We start from the raw sequence: 16794 nt of genomic DNA, 5'->3' as shown, positions 1-16794 counted from the left end.
CCCATTTAGTCATACAAAGATTAATTTAGCTTATTTTGTAAAACTTGACCTGGGTCATTTCTTATGTCCCTGGAAATCTTAAGCAAAACTTGAAGTTTTTCCAAAGGTAAATGCAGACCAACACCCTATCATTTAAGAGAATTCTAATACTACAAGCAATCAGTGTGAAGACTAAAGTCACTGCTTTCTTACCATAAAAGCTGCTTCATAATGTACCTCTGAGCCTCATGCCAGCCATGTTTTGAGTTGCTCCCAGTTTGCAAACTGTCTTTATGGTATGCACACAATAAACTTTTATTATCAACTGTTCCAGGGATTGCTTGGTTTTACCTCTGTTATTTCTGAATTTTTGACAACTTTAAATACCATCTTTATGCTAATAACTCCCACATTTCTTTCTTTCCCAGATTACTACCCTAGTTTGAAGACCATCATCATCTCCTGCTGTTATTACTAAAATCGCTTCTAACTGATTTCTCTACTAATAGTTCAGTCTCCACATAGTAGCCACAATGATCTTTTTAAAGTATAAATTACATCATGCCATTCATTCCCTTACTTAAAACCCCTCAACAACTTTTTATAACTCTCAGAACAAAATCCTAAAACATGGCCTCTTAGTATTCTGTGGCTGCCATAGGAAATTGCCACAATGGGGTTCCTGAGTGGCTCAGTGGGTTAAGCCCCTGCTTTGGGCTCAGGTCATGATCTCAGGGCTCTGGGATCGAGTTCCGCATCGGGCTCTCTGCTCAGCAGAGAGACTGCTTCCCCCCACCCCAGTCTGCCAGCCTCTCTGCCTAATTGTGGTCTCTCTCTCTGTCAAATAAACAAAACCTTAAAAAAAAAAAGAAAGAAAGAAAGAAAAAAGAAATTGCCATAAACTTAGAGGCTTAATACAAAGGAAATTCTCTTCTATAGTTCTGAAGGCCAGAAGTACAAAATCAAGGTGTTGGCAGGAATCTCTCTAAAGTCCTAAAGGGGATTCCATTCCCTGCCTCTTCCAATGTCTGAGGCCTCCAGAAGTTCTTTGGCTTGAGGCTGTGTGACTCCAATCCCCGCCTCTGGCTTCACGTGGCCTCCTCCTATTTCTTCTGTGTGTCTCTCATAAGAACACTTGTCACTGGATTCAAGGCTCACCAAGATAATCCAGGATCATCTCTTTTGGAGATTCTTAATAACATCTGGAAAGAACTTTTTCCCCCAAATAAGGTTATATTTACAGGTTTCAGGAACATGTTTAAAGGGCTACCATTTGACCCACTCTAGCCTCCAAGACGTTAGCTGAGCTGCCTCTGCCTTCCCCTGCAAACTCATCTACCAAAGCTCTCTCTCTTCCTTTGCTCTCCAGCTTTACCCTTCTGGAATTCTTTTTAAGTGAAATTTTTTAAATGTTTGTGTATGTATGTACGTTATGTACACATGTACATACTCTACACCCAGTGCCAGGCTTGAACTCACAACCCAGAGTCCATGAGTCATACTCTCTTCTGAGTGAGCCAGCCAGGTGCCTCTGGCCTTCTTCTATTTCCTTGATCAAGGACAAGTTCTTTCCCACTTTTGGCTTCTGCGTATGCTATTCTCTCTCTAGCCTTTGCCTGGCTAACTCCTCCTTCAGGTCTTGAGTGATATCTAACTCCAACAAAGGAGTGTCTCTTAACCCCATAAACTTCTGTCACCACTGTTCTTCCTCAAAGCACTCTTCCTTTCCTTCATACCATGCCCCTCTTTTCCTGTTTCACATTGTACTGGCATATGATTTATGTGCTTCCCAGTATCTATCATTGGACTGTGAATTCTTCCTACCCCCTGAGAAAGCACACGTGTTTTGTTCACCTCTGCATGTATACCCAGAGCACAAGCCAGTATCTGGCACCAGTAGCATTAACTAAATAAAGGAATACTAAATAAATAGAGTACCTCCCATTTCCCTCTTTGAACAAGATTATATACATGCAAATGAGAGGGTTAGCAGGATGACCAGAGAGCCAAGGACACCGCTGGCCTGCAGCAGACAACTCTCTCAGGTCAGCCTGACAAAGTGATTGAATTTGGCACAAAAGGAAAAGTAGCGTCTGATTATTAGCAAGTTGTGAGGACCTGTCTACTCTTCAGTTCTGCTGTGGACAACTATATAATTCAGGAACTCGTTTCACTTTTTATAATAATCCCCACTTCCTGTTCAAGAGGATTGACTGAGGTTTCTCTGAAGTTTTAGGAAAACATTCCAATACAAACTCATTTGTACTCACAGCCTAATTCACATATATATTAGCTTTCTTAATTCTGCTGAATTACAAAATGACTCAAGTGTTAATAAATCCTGCTGGCCTGTTTTAAAGTCTAACAGGCACAGAGGGACACAGAAATCTTTTCTGGGATACATGAAATTCTCCAGCCTCTTCTTTTCCTCTAATTTTTTTATTTAAATAATTGAGATGTAATTCAAATACCATAAATTCACCCTTCGATAGTGTATAATTCAGTGTTTTACCCAAAGCTGTACAACCATTGTCACTATGTAATTCAGAACATTCTCATCATACCCCTCCCCCTGCCCACACACATGTAAAAAAAACCCCAAAAAACAAAACAAAATTGCCATTAGCAATCGTTCTCTACGTCTCCCTCCCCCAGCCCCTTGCAAACATTATATACTGTTTCTATGATTTTCCCAGTCTTTTCTCACTTCCATGAAACTGAAAGAGAGATAAAATGATTTGCACAGGGTTGCCGTCACTTAGTAAGACAGCAAGATTATAACATACGTATTTATAGTAACACTTTAAACTATACGTACAAAACAAAAGATAGGTAAAAAATTTGTTTAGCTCAACTATACATATCCTAAACGTGGCTATAAGACCTCTGACGTCTTGGCATAGTGAATCCCCAGTATTCACTTAGAATAGTGATTCCCAGGCAGTGTCTCAGGCTAGGAGAGGCAGGGTGTAGGGCATTAGGCAGAATCACTGAGGAAGAGAGATATGACCGGTAGACAGGAATTGTACTTAGGATGGCGTGATGCAGAGAGAAGGTTAAGGAAAATGTGACGCAATGTGGTTTATAGAATAGGCATATTTCTTTTTGGCCTAGCATTTTGAAATTTTTGTTAATGTGCCCCCAATAGGTCCCAGAGCTCACGGATCATTTCCTGTTTGTTTATGAGTAATTAATGCATGCATTAATAGTGCTAACACCACTTTAGAATGCTTGTTGGTTAATGACACCTTGCAATATAATTCCGGAATTTTGACTTTTTAACATTTTGTCTGTATTTTCAAACAAGCAAAACTATTATGAGCTTAACTCACCTCTGTTACCATCAACAAATGTGTACACAGAAACAATGATGCCATAGACTAAAATTATTAGAATCCATTTGCAAAAATAATTAGTCACACATTTTATTTTATGTCTGATCAATACTGCAAAAACCATTAACAAAAGGGAAAAAAAAAGGATGGAAACTGCTCATCACTAAGGAAAAAAATTCATTGTTCAGAAGAGATTAATTGAACCTCAATATTCTTCGTGCTCATTTAAAAATATTATTAAAACAGCAATTTAAAAGGACAAACAAGTCAAAACTAAATATTTTATCCATTAAAATTGAGATCCTAAAACCACTAAGACTCTACAACTTAACCTCTTGACATCAACCTAGAAAAGTTTGATTTGCCAACATATAATGAATATGCAGGAGCCTACCCCTGGGAAGTAAACAGATTTTCTCATACAAACAAGTTATTCTGAGTTACAGAGATCCTGCCGATGACTAGGTTGTCATTTGCTTAAAAGATGACTGCTAGAAATGCCTATTTAGACAATCTACTCGTAGAATTGGACACTACATGACAGTGACCATTTAAAATGGAAACCTCTAGTCTACTAAATATTTCACTGAAACTGTTAATAGTATGTTAAATAACTTAAAAGGTCAACTCTTCATTGTCTACAGCAAAAGACAGCTTTGGTACCAATAAACTGGAATTAGAGAATCAAGATAAATTTTGTTTATAATTTTACAGTATGTTTTTGCAATTAAATTGGAAATGCCTATAGATAAAAATATGAAAGTCTCATTCTTCTGTTACCTACACTATCAGGAGGAATGAAGAACCAGACACTTTCAAGTTATTGATATAAATAAAGCACTATCCTAAAATTCCTTCCAAAAAGATTAATGGGTCACAGCCTACAATTTAGGCAATAGGTAAAAAATTAAGTACTTTGCTTTTCAATGCCCCCTCCACCTTTTGATAGGAGCAGCAAGACACTGGAACAAAAATAATTTCAGTAAGTACTTCCAGAATACATCAATTTTAGTCTTTCCATTTGATAGGTGGCTAACAAGAACAAAAAAATAAGTAAAAAGAAAAGGGGTAATTTAAATTAAAAAGTAGACTGGGCAAGAGGAAAGGGTGGGTTTAGAACAACTGCTGTCAAACAACCATTTTTGCAAAATCTGGAGTATTCTTATAACTCCTTCTTAAATTACACCCATGGCCATATACAGTGCATATGAAATCTGGACATTTCTTTGATAAACTTTAAGGTTGCTAAATAACTTAATGAAAGTTATTAACACACTTACATTTTAAGAAGCAAAAGAGAAATAAGCTGTTCAAGATACATAACACTTTTAATTTTTGAAATGGTTACCCTAAAAGCTTTTCTTAAATTCACATTCTGCAAAGTTCCTTCTCTGGTCATCATGTACACACCGAAAACAACTTTACTTATGAGTACTGTCATCTAATTTTCTATGGAGTATGCATTTTCCATAAATTTAGACCAAAGTGAACTAATATAATTCTCAATTCAGCCTGTGATTTCTGGATATAGCGCTAAAATAAAACTAGTAAACATATTTTTTTCTTCAAAAAAATATGCTTACTTCTCAGATAATTTGTTTTAGTAAATATTTGTCTTCTTAGCCCAGAAGATTACTTTTAGAGTTTGAAGAGTAAAGATAAAAACAAAATTGGTTCAACGACTGCCAAAATAAAATGAATACAAACACTGACCACAACAACTTCCCACTCAATCCAAACCAAACCACTTCAGTTGAGCTCAGCTCACTTAATTGTTTTTTAGAGATTTATTTATTTATTTGAGAGAAAGAGAGACAGAGAGAGAAAGGGAGAGTGGAATGAGGGGCAAAGGGAGAGAGAATCTCAAGCAGACACCCCACTTAGTGCAAAACCCGACATGGGGCTCAAATCCCATGACCCCCGAGATCACAATCTGAGCTGAAATCAAGAGTCAGGCACTTAACTGACTGAGCCACTCAGGCAACCCTCACCTCACTTAATTTTAAAACCATCCCTCGTTTCCAGCTTCATAACTGGACTGAATGTTGTTCACTCACATTACCTGTGTTAAAAGTGAAGAGATATAAAGTGTTATATAAACACTTTATATAAAGTGTTATATAAAGAGATATAAAGACTGCAAGAGTGACTGTAATGTGTCATTACAACATTTCAGAGCTGGAAGGGATCTTTGAGATCAAATCCAGCACCCACATTTACAGATGAGAAAACTGAGGCCCAAACAGTTGGTCAAAGGACAGGACGAAAATCACATTCCATGGCTGTGCCATTCATTCACTCATTCACTCATTCATTCATTCATCCACCCATCCATCCACCCACCCACTACTGGAAGCTGCCTAAGTGCCAGGCTTGGTGCTAGGTGCTGAAAACAGCCTGCCAGGCAGCAGACACCAGTGCCCAGTCTTTTTCTTTGTGTTAAGATAAATCCTTAAACGTCCTAATTAGGAAGAACTCCTAGAAGAATCCCACAGCCTTTCTAGCATGAGATCCACTTTCAGTTTCACACATTTCAGTAAATGCAGTTGGGTTTAACTTCAGAGAGCCAACAACTGTGTTTACTTTAAATGATTAAGCATTAACAAAGGGAAGCACAGTATTGTGAATGAGTCCTTCTCCAGTACATTCATAACTTAAGGAAGTGCAAACAGAAAATGTCCCACACACAAAAAAGAGTTCACAGAGAGGACAGCTTACAAAATCAGAACAATATGAGGTATCAATACAAATCAGTGAAGTCTAATAGCTCCAGTTCACCAAGCGTGGAATGTAAGTATCTCCCCATTTCCTTCAGATGTGGGTCTACTTTTCTGAGATGTCTCCATGTTAAAAAGACCAGCAAACTCACATTCAAACTAATGCCCTCTTCCAATGAAACATACATCTATGCCAGGCCTTTTTCCTTAAGATCAACTTTCTTTGATTTCTAGCTGATTAAAGGAAAATTAAGATTAAAGAAAAAAACACCTAAAATTTAATGTACTGGCTAAAAGAAATTCAAAACCCATATACAATCAAAATAGCAATAGCTCCAACCACATATTTATGAGTTTTGTTTTTAAAAGGATGGGCCTTGAACTTACCCATCAACATAACTCATCACTCATTCTGCTTGGACTTTTACATTCTGTACTATTAAGTCTGTCACTTAAATGTTTTGTGTATCTCAATTCACAGTCAACATCTTTAAGGAGAAGAAACCATATTGACGAAGCCCTTAAACAAGACAACCCAAGTAAGGCACTTTGAGAGATTAAACAGCCGCTCTCTATGCACCCACTTTCAGTGTTCTATACCAAAGGAAACACAGCTTTCACAGAGCTCTCGCAGAAGACCAGTGGGTGATTTCTGATAAAATACAGTCTTTACTGAGGTTCTTCACCAGCTCTTTGACTTTCCCGAAGCTCTAAGCTCAGGAAGAGAGTGCCATTGTGCTCTTCTATTTCTCAAACTTCCAGATTTGATTTTTATCTAGAGCATCACAAGTTCTCATTTGAACATTAGGTCGACCCTCAGGTGTCCGAAAAGCACTAAGACATAGCCCCGAGTGTGGATGAAAAATGGTTCCATCTTCCTTAAAATGCCAAATAATGTTTGCGGGGATAGGGAACCCATCTTTTGGACAATTTTGCATTCCTACATATTTTTTTTGCTCAGGAACCTCTGCACATAACTCTGTCACAGAGTTAAACCTGATTTCTTTGTTTGAAGTATATTCAAAGAATTGATTGCCTCCTTGACCATGGCATCCAAACAGGGAAAGGTTAGCACCTGTGGGGTTGTTGTCAGGAGAATTATAATCTAAACATTCAGAAGAGATGCCCATACTGCGGACAGCTCCATGCCAACCTGGCCTATCCTCTGGGACGTGTAAATTAGAAAACACGTTTTTCAAATACCAGTCAAAACTCTGGCACTTCAGCCGTTCACGGAGTAATTTTCTTTCAGAAATATCACCATAAGCTTCCTTCCTTGCTGGAGGGTTTCGATTGTAGAAATGCTCTTTGTACTCGTCCATCCACACTTCTGCTGCCCGAGCAGTATTCTGTAGGAAATTCGGCCGAGCATAGGGCGCCCGCTTGGGGAATACATGCCCCACGTGGGAACACGGGTGGATCTCCAATTTACCTCCACACTGCCAGACCCTAAAAGACAGCTCAAGGTTTTCACCTCCCCACACTTCCATTCCAGTGTCATATGTTCCAAGGTACTGAAAATATTTCTTGCTGACGGCAAACAGTCCTCCAGCCATGGTGGGCGATCTGATTGGGTCAATTCTCGATTTCCGTCTGTCCCTTTCGTGCTTGGGGACAGAATGCCACTGGAAGGTTAAGCGCCAGTCAAATCCACCAATCATGGGCTCCCCAGTCTGCATATAGAATTCAAAAGTATTCCAATCAATGGTATCTATAACAGGGCAAACAACTGCCGTCTCATCGTAACTAATTCTTTCCAGAAGTGGTTCTAACCAACCAGAATTACACTCACAGTGACAATCCAGGAAAGTGAGGACATCCCCAGTAGCAAAAGTGGCCCCAATCAGGCGGGCTCTAACCAGCCCCTCCCGCTTATTTGTTCTAATCAGGCGGACTCTATCAAGATTGCTGATGTAAGTTTCAAGCTGTGTCTTCAAATAAACTCTGTCACTCAAGTCATCCACTAAGATGATCTCCTTCAAAAGGACTGCAGGAGAAGTTTCTAAAACACTGTGGACGGTGCGGAGCAAAGTCGACCAGGCTTCATTATAGAAAGCAATGATAACAGAGGTGGTGGGAAGTCTCCTATAATTAAACTTCTTGGATTTACACTCATACATTCTCTTGTCCTCTATGTGGCGATGGAGGGAAATCCTGTCACTGAGATAAATATTAATGGCATATCTCTCAATAAGTTCTTCTTGCTGCTTCAGTTCACCCTCGCTGAGCTGGAGCTTGCTGGCTTTGCCCCACTCCCCAAGCGCATGGGAGTCTGCAGGCGGCTTCTTGTAGAGCGGTCGAGACAAATCCTCTGCCTTTTCCCAGGGGTCTGAAAGCTGTTTGGGCCCCTGCTCCCGGGCAAGGTCGGCTGCGGGGGAGGCATGGAAAGTGGAGACCGAGAGTTCCACCAGGATATAGGCCACTGTTAAAAGCGCCAGCAACAGGCAGCTTTTGCCTGCCCAGGTCCACCTCACGGCCATCCGGATCCTCACGGCCAGGGCGCCGACGCGGCCACCAGAGTCACCACGCAGGAGAAGGGCTGGGGACCCGCAGATTGAGTTCCAGGCTCAGGGAGGGACGAACTCCCAAGCGGGTCCCTCCTCTGACGCAGACGCGCGGCTCCTTTCCAGCTCCCCGGGGTGACCTGCGACCTCTCAGTCCTTGGCCTCCGGCGCAGCCCCCGCGCCTCGGTCCCCGCTTCCTCCTGCTCTTCTCACAACTTTTCACAAACTCTCTCGCCAGCTCCCCACCCTCCCTGGGCCGAGGACAAACCCCTCCCCTTCCCACTCACTCCTCCTGGTGGTGAGTTCGCGAAAGTCGCCGGCCAGACCCGGGCGGGGGCCCGGGATGGGGGCGGGACCGACGCGACCCAGGTGCGCGCGTCTCCGGCCGCGCTCGACCCCCGCCCGGGTCCCCCGGGGGTGCTCCCGCGGCGCAGGGCGCACGGGCGGCGCGGTTTCCGATGCGGCGAGCGTGTCCGTCCTCACAAAACGGGAGAAGAACACTTACCGAGTTGTTTGCCGCTGGGGCTGAAGTCCACGGAGGTGATCGCCGCTTTGTGGCCCTTAAAATAGCGCTCGAGAACCGGGTCCTCCTGGGAAGGAAAGTTGCCGAGGGTTGCCGGCAGGTGCAGACCTCGCACGCGGGGGTTCCGGGATCAGGGCGGTCCCCTCCCCCGGAGCTCAGCCCCGGAGCCCAGCCCCGGAGCGGCCACACCGGCGGGAGCCTGCGGACACACGCTGGGACCCCCGCCGGGGGACGCCGGGCGCCGGCCTCCCGCGCGGAAACCTGCCAAGCCCGCCGCGGGCGCTTCCCAGAGTCGGCCGTGCCCGCGAGGCGCCCCGCCGGGGCTGCTCGTCCGAATGCGCGTTCCCGGGCCCCGGCCGCGGGCTCCGGCTTCGCTACTTTTTTAAACCTGCAGGTGATTCTGACGCAGGCGCTCCACGGAAACCCTCGGAGAATTCTAGGGGCCATGGGGCTGCCCCGGCTCCGTCCGGGGCTCCGGGACGCGGGGGAGGAGCGCCCGGGGTCTGGCCAGAACTCGGCCCCAGGAGCAGAGAGTGGGATGTGGACGCCCCGGGGCGAGGGGCGAGGGGCTCTCGGGACGGGGCTGCGGACGCCGCCTCCATCTCCCGCCAGGTGCGAAAGCTGCCCGGACCTGGCGCCGCAGCCCGCGACACCAGCTCCGGGGAGGCGCCCCCCAGCCCCTCCTTACCAGGGCGGAGGCCATGGGAGGCGCGGTCGGCGCCGGGCTCCAGCCCGCGGGGAGAGCCGGGGAAGGGAGGGGATGGGGTAGGAGGGGGGACCGTGGGGCGCCCGGAACCGTCTGCTCAGAGCGGCGGCGCCTCCCGGTCACTACAACAACGGCGGCCCAGTCAAACCCCGCGCTCCAGGCGTGGCCAGTCGAACCCCGAGACGTCGCCGGCGCGGCCGGAAGCCGGGCCGCCGCGGGATAGCAAGCGGGACGCTCCGGGGTCGGGCGTGACCACCCAGGAAAGCCAAAGTTTACTAACGCACGCGCTCTCCTCTGCTTGAAACTGGGAAGTAGAGAGCAGTTACCGAGATGGAAATGAGACCGAGGGGAGGAAGGGGGACGAGTCTGTGATCGATGCAATCGGAGTTCTGCTGCACGTTAAAGAGACAGCGCCCACGAATTTGAAGAGGGTCCGCAACTGCTTAATGACCGGGTAAGGGAGTTTGGAGCTGAAGTTGGGCAGCTCGATAGTTATTAATATTCACACAGGAACTAAGCCTCTGGAGGACACATTTTAACTTATTGAATCATTGCTTTTGACACAGTAGGCTTTGTGGTATAAATATGGATGCTGGATGAACTTGAATGAAGAAGGAATGCTATGCATCCACTTACTGTTTTTCTGTTAATGGGTTTCTAGGCTCTGCTCATTACCGTTTGCTTTAGAGCCCCAGACTCACAGGGCAGCATGTTGAAAGTCTGTTGGAACCCTTAGAAAGAAACTTGTTGTCTTGTTTAAATTATTAGGACACATAGTAACTATAGCCCTGGTACAGCAGGCTTTCTTACACATTGTATCTGCGCTTCGGCAACACTATGAGGTCGATAGAGTGACAAAATGTTACCGAGGTTTACAAGTTATAAACTTCATTCCTAGATATTTTACGTATAATTGTCAAAGATCCCAGAGTCACATTTTCGAATTCTAAACCTGTATCCTTTTTTACCCTCCCTTAAAGCAGGAAGGACTCAGCTGAAAACTACATATAAGATAAACATTATTGGCAGCAAAAAAAATGACATCATGGACCACACCTGGCAAGATGCATGTTTGATGTAGATGAAAGGTGTGCTGCATCTTTTAATTATAGGTGCTCTGGTTACCTAGTGATAGAATTTAGTTTTAGTAAATACTGTACATAGGAACTAAGCAGCTAGGAAATAACTTTAGATTCAGTATTTCAGTTTGACTTGAAGGCATTCTTAAAAATAATGCTGGATGCTGGTTTGGATGTAAAATGCTGTAGCTCTGTGGAAAACAGCTGGGCAGTTCCTCCGTAAGTTAACTCCTAGGTTTTTAAAGAAAAGTGTTGAAAGCGGGGACTAGAACAGATACTTGTACATCTAAATTCATAGCAGCATTATTCATAACAGTCAAAAAGTGGGAAGAACTCATATGTCTAACAGGTGAATCTACAAATAAAATGTGATAAGTACATAACAATGATTATTAGTTGGTCATAAAAAGGAATAAATTTCTGATACATACTACAACATGAGTGAAATTTGAAAACAATATGCTAAGTGAATAGCCAGACACAAATGTGCATATATTGCATGATCCCATGTGTAGGAGGTACCCCAAATAGTTGGATTCATAGAGACAGAAAGTAGAATGGAGGCTACCAGAGCTGGTGAGGGTAAGGGAGAATGGAGAATTATTGTTTAATGGGTGCAGAGTTACTGTTTGAGATGGTGACGTTCTGGAGATAGGTACTAGGGATGGTGGAGAAAACATTGTGAATGTATGTCATGGCAGTGACTTGTACACTTAAGAATAAAGCGGTAAATTTCGTGTTATATATATTTGACTACAATCAAAAATAATAATTCTGGAAACTCTGAAGAATGACCAAGACCTCTGGATTTCTCATAGCTAGGATATGTCTGATCATGGGTATAGCAGATTAAGAAAAAGGAAAAGGAAGGATGTAGAAACCAGTTCAGAAGAAAAGAGAAGTTTTTAAATACAGAGTTTTCTCTAAGTCTTTTAAGATTTTAAACTTTCTAGTTACCAAAAAAATACATGTTCTCTACTGAATAGAAGGAAAATTATCACCTACTGGCCCATCACCTAAAAGTTGGCTTTAAAAACTTTTTTGCATCTACCTTTGGTGTGCTCGATACATGCGCAGTACTCCTCTAAGTAACTTACAAAATTTGACATAGTCCTCACAAGAATAATATTATTACCATGTTTCTTTTAAAAAAAATTATTTTATTATTTATTTGTCAGAGAGAGAGAGAGCAAACGAGGCAGAGTGGCAGAGAGAGAAGCAGACTCCCCACTGAGCAAGGAGCCCGATGCAGGACTCGATCACAGGACCCTGGGATCATGACCTGAGCCGAAGGCAGCAGCTTAACCTACTGAGCCACCCAGGCATCCCTATTACCATGTTTCTTTATGATGAAATTGATATGCAGAGATGTGAAATTAACTGCCCCAAGTACATAGTTACATCATGATGCCTTTTGCATGATGGCAGGCGTATTGTAAACATGTAAAATTCTGTATCCTAGCCTAACAGTAAATTAAAAAAAAAAAAATCTGTGTTTCCATTTCATTGTTCTCTCAGTAGTCCAAACTGCTCCTCCCATGGTTCTTTTCCATATTTGATTTGACTGTGTTTTTGTTTGTTATTCCCCACCTTTGCAAACAGCAAAAGCACAGAGACAGAGATTTGGAAACAAGGCCAAAGTGGGGGCTATTTTTTTTTCCCTCACCTCAAGCCTGCTTGAATTCACGTAATTCCACTTGCTACGGTAACTTGGAACCACTCCAAAATGCAAATGTATTAATCTGGAAGAAAGCCACGATATTTCACACTATTTGGAAATCTATAAGATAGCATTGGAGGCAAGGTACTACCTAAGACAAACAGATCCTTTAATTAGCTCTCCTTTTCCTAATTTTCCCCTCAAATTAGAAATCAAATGTATCCACTTGAGCACCATAAAAGTTTGTTTTTATGTTAACAGGAGTCTTTCTTAGGTTAGTTTCCTTCAAAGGTTGAAAATTTAGGGATAACACAAAAGTGCCATCTACTGTTCACATTCTTGTGTGGCACTTGGGAGTGAAACTACTTTGTATCCTGTTTCCAGGCACTATAATTCCTCTGGATCCAGTTGTTCCAGAGCATAGGAGAATATGTAGAAAGGAAGTTCCAGATCTGTTTGAATCATCAAAGCATTAGTTTTCACTTCGTTTTGTTTTGAGGACCATCATCATTCATTTCAATCAACATTCAGTTTCCAAATCCTGTCAGCCCTATCCTCACAATAGAATTTTTCTTGCCATCTTTTTGTCTTTGTGGTTCCTGCTTCTCTACAGGCCCTCTTCCTTCTCTGCCTCCTAGGAAATTTCATACCAAAAGCAAAAATTAATGAGGGAGACAACGTCAAACTAAAATACTAATGCACAGCAAAAGAAACAAAGTGAAAAGGCATCTATGGAATGGGAGAAAATATATGCAAGACATATATTTGATAAGGGGTCAATATTCAAAATAGATAAAAACTCATATACTTCAGTAGCAAAAAAAAATAATAATAAATCTGATTTTTAAAAATGGACAGAGGAACTGTGTAGACATTTTTTTTTTTTCCCAAAGAAGACAGGGCAACTGTTATAGGAAAAAAGTGCACAACATCACTAAGCATCAAGGAAATGCAAATCAGAACCACAGTGAACTGCCCCCTCACACCTGTTAGAATGGCTACCAGCAAGAAGACAAGATGTGCTGGTGAGGATGTGAAGAAAATGTGTGCTGTTGGACTGGCATAGCCACTCTGGGAAACAGTACCAAGGTTCCTCAAAACATTAAAAATAGGATCCTGGGATGGAGCCCCGCACTGGGCTCTCTGCTTGAGAGGTAGCCTGCCTTCCCTTCTCTCTCTGCCTGCCTCTCTGCCTACTTGTGATCTCTGTCTGTCAAATAAATAAATAAAATCTTTTTAAAAAATTAAAAAAAAAATAAAACCCATCAAACTCAGAAACAGAGTTGAATGGTGGTTGCCAGGGACTGAGGGGTGGGGGAAATGGGGGAGATGTTGGTCAAAGTCTACTTTCAATTATAAGATGAATATGGTCCAGGGATCTAATGCACCCAGGGGCGCCTGGGTGGCTCAGTGGGTTAAGGCCTCTGCCTTCGGCTCGGGTCATGATCTCAGGGTCCTGGGATCGAGCCCCGCGTCGGGCTCTCTGCTTGAGAGGGAGCCTGCCTTCCCTTCTCTCTCTGCCTGCCTCTCTGCCTACTTGTGAACTCTGTCTGTCAAATAAATAAATAAAATCTTTTTAAAAAATTAAAAAATAAAATAAAACCCATCAAACTCAGAAACAGAGTTGAATGGTGGTTGCCAGGGACTGAGGGGTGGGGGAAATGGGGGAGATGTTGGTCAAAGTCTACCAACTTTCAATTATAAGATGAATATGGTCCAGGGATCTAATGCACAGCATGGCGGCTATAGTTAATAATACCGTATTGAATCCTTCAAAGTTACTATGAGAGTAGAGCTTTAAGGCTCTTACCAGAACAACAACAACAACAAAATAGCAATGATGTGTTGTAAAGGATGTTTTAACTAATCTGACTGTAGTAAACATTTTGCAATATACCCAAATATCAAATCATCACATTGTACACTGCCCAGTGAGCTGGACCTGGGCACTTGGAGGCTCCTCACGCCCTCCCATGTCCTTGAATGTAGGTTCTACTTGCCTATCCCACTCTTTCCTGTTCCCAGAGGCTGCTTTAAGGACAGAGCCTTGAGATGGTGATGTGATGGTGAAAACACCTGCACAGTACAGGTAACCACACCCAGTCCTGACTGGGTAAGCTTTTAAGATTTGGAGACCACATAGGGGATCCATTTACCTTACTGCCACCCAAGACAAGCCTCTTATGTAAGTTCCCTTTGCTGTTATTAAAATTGCCACCTATCACCTACCTGCCTCTTTCTTCGTTCTCTCCCTGCCCTCTGCATATAGGGGCCAGTTTCAGGATAACTCCTGAGGGGGTTGTAAACCTACATAAACCATACAAGAGCTCAGACAGTGGCCTGAAATTTTTCATTCATTTCCTTTAAATAAATGAAAGTCATCCATTTTAGAATTTAGCAACACAAAGGTAATACAGGTGTTACCGTTTGCTGCCTGGCAGATAGTAAGGGCTAGATAGGAGTTGGATTCTTATCCCTCTGTCTCCTCCACCCTTTCAAGGTTTGAATAAATGCCTGTCATCAGAGAAGGGAGGCAGGACAGACAACAACACTGTGACATCTCAGCTTCCGCAGCCCCGCAGACTCAGTCTGAGTCTCTTGGAAGGAGAGGATACAGCAGGAAGTAGAAGAAACTGTGTTACTATCGAGTCTGCTGAGACACTTGGTACACACTGCACTGCCTGGTAGCCAGGGGCCTAAATGGAAACCAGAGTGACAAAAGAGGAGGCTCCTACGCAGGTCTGCACAGACCACAGCGTGACCTTGGCACAGTGAAGACTGCTGAGACCTTACTTTGTTGTGAACTATTTAGCTCAAAATTGGATAATTTAAATCAGTAGTTCTTAACTAGGACAGCTCCCCTCCCCCACCCCAATCCTGGGATGTTTGGTGATGTCTAGAGACACTGTTGTCACAGCGGGGGGCCGGGGGGGTGGATATGGTGCTCCTGACATCTGGTAGACAGAGGTCAGGGATGCTGCTAAACGTCCTACCAGGTACAGGACAGCCTCTGCAATGATCCAGCCCCAAATGTCACTGGTGCCGAGGTTGAGAAACCTTGACTGAAATGAAAGCGCTTACCACATAACATGCTCAGTAAATGTCAATTCACCCTTCTGGCCTGATCTGCTGCTGCTCATAAGGTTTCAAATAATTAGTGATCTCCTAAATTTTCCATTAAATATACCAAAGTTTCTTCATTATATGACGTACCTTTTTTTTTTTAAAAAAAATCATTCTTTTAGCATAATAGCTACCCTTGGGGTGAGCAGAGCATAATGTATAGAGAAGTTGAATCTCTCTGTTGCACACTTGAGAATAATGTAACGTTGTGTGTCAACTGCACTCAAATTTTTTAAAAAATTAATCACTGTTTTAGTTTTTTTGAATTGGCATCAGATGTGATAATTTATATATTTTTCCCTCAAAGTAGCTGTTATTAAGTCATGGTGGGTGTTAATGACATCTTAAACTCTAAAAAAAAAAAGGTAGTATACTATATATATGTCTAAAGTTCTAGGCTTCTATTTTCTGTATGAGATCAGAAGTTCTTGAAATAGTGCCTGGGGACACGAAAAATTAGCCTATTCATATGTCTGCTGATTTATTATTACCAATTATATAGTTATTAATTGACTTTCCTCCTTGTGCTGCTGAGAAATACTGATGTCAGATTTTTCCCATGCTGATCTTTTTTCTATGATGAATATGCAAAACAAGAAATCAGAAACATTCCCTTTGGTAGAAGTCCTGGGAGCAAACTGATCAATTTCTTCCAGGAAGAGTTGGGAAACCAGGGCTCTAGGAAAGCTCATTGACATGCCCAACTCTGTTCAGCTAGCCAGTGACTGAGTCGAGCCTACAAGTTGACGGTCCAGAATTCAAGTTCAGCGCTGCCCCTCGAATCACCACAAATGCGGAATCTTTATCCAAGATGAGTTCAGCAAGAGGTTATCACTTTTTATTCCTCTTCTGAGACTTAGTGACATTCTCTGTGGGACAGAATTTTGGTCCCCTGACTGTATTTATTCCACAAACATTGTTGAGCACATGAATGGGGGCCAGTATATTAGGCATTAGGCATATATAGATAAGCAAAAATGGGTACAAGCATAGGAAGCACTTATCTTTTAAACCCAAGCAGATAACAAAAAGGAGGGAAGGAGTTTCGATTGTAGGGTTGCTAGACACAGGATGAGGTGTCCTAAATTGCATGGATTACATGGGACATACTTACCAATTAAATTAATGTTTATCTCAATTTCAACTTTAAACTAGACGTCTTATATTT

At 42.8% G+C, this 16794-nt stretch overlaps 2 protein-coding genes across 6 annotated transcripts in view; both read right to left on the bottom strand.

The window, feature by feature from the left end:
- The window catches only part of POC1B (POC1 centriolar protein B), a 99312-nt gene extending 89241 nt beyond the window's left edge, over positions 1–10071 (bottom strand). For 2 of the 5 annotated variants that reach the window (XM_032346804.1, XM_032346805.1), the window contains exons 1-2: positions 9690–9900; positions 9041–9125 (exon numbers count right to left, since the gene is read on the bottom strand). In XM_032346804.1, the coding sequence (XP_032202695.1) occupies positions 9041–9125; positions 9690–9761 (157 nt within the window). In that variant the 5' untranslated portion in view covers positions 9762–9900. Of the gene's footprint in view, positions 1–9040; positions 9126–9446 lie in introns of all 5 variants that reach the window. The other 3 variants (XM_032346809.1, XM_032346803.1, XM_032346807.1) reach the window with 3 other exon arrangements.
- GALNT4 (polypeptide N-acetylgalactosaminyltransferase 4) lies at positions 5450–9026 on the bottom strand. Its single transcript, XM_032346802.1, has one exon. It carries the CDS (start codon positions 8509–8511, stop codon positions 6775–6777), a length of 1737 nt encoding a protein of 578 aa, XP_032202693.1. The 5' UTR covers positions 8512–9026; the 3' UTR covers positions 5450–6774.
- Positions 10072–16794: the final 6723 nt, after the last annotated feature.

This window comes from Mustela erminea, chromosome 6 (assembly GCF_009829155.1).
Source record: "Mustela erminea isolate mMusErm1 chromosome 6, mMusErm1.Pri, whole genome shotgun sequence".
NCBI lineage: Eukaryota > Metazoa > Chordata > Mammalia > Carnivora > Mustelidae > Mustela > Mustela erminea.
The sequence above is the reverse complement of the archived record's forward strand: the minus strand, read 5'-3'. Positions and strand labels throughout refer to the sequence as shown.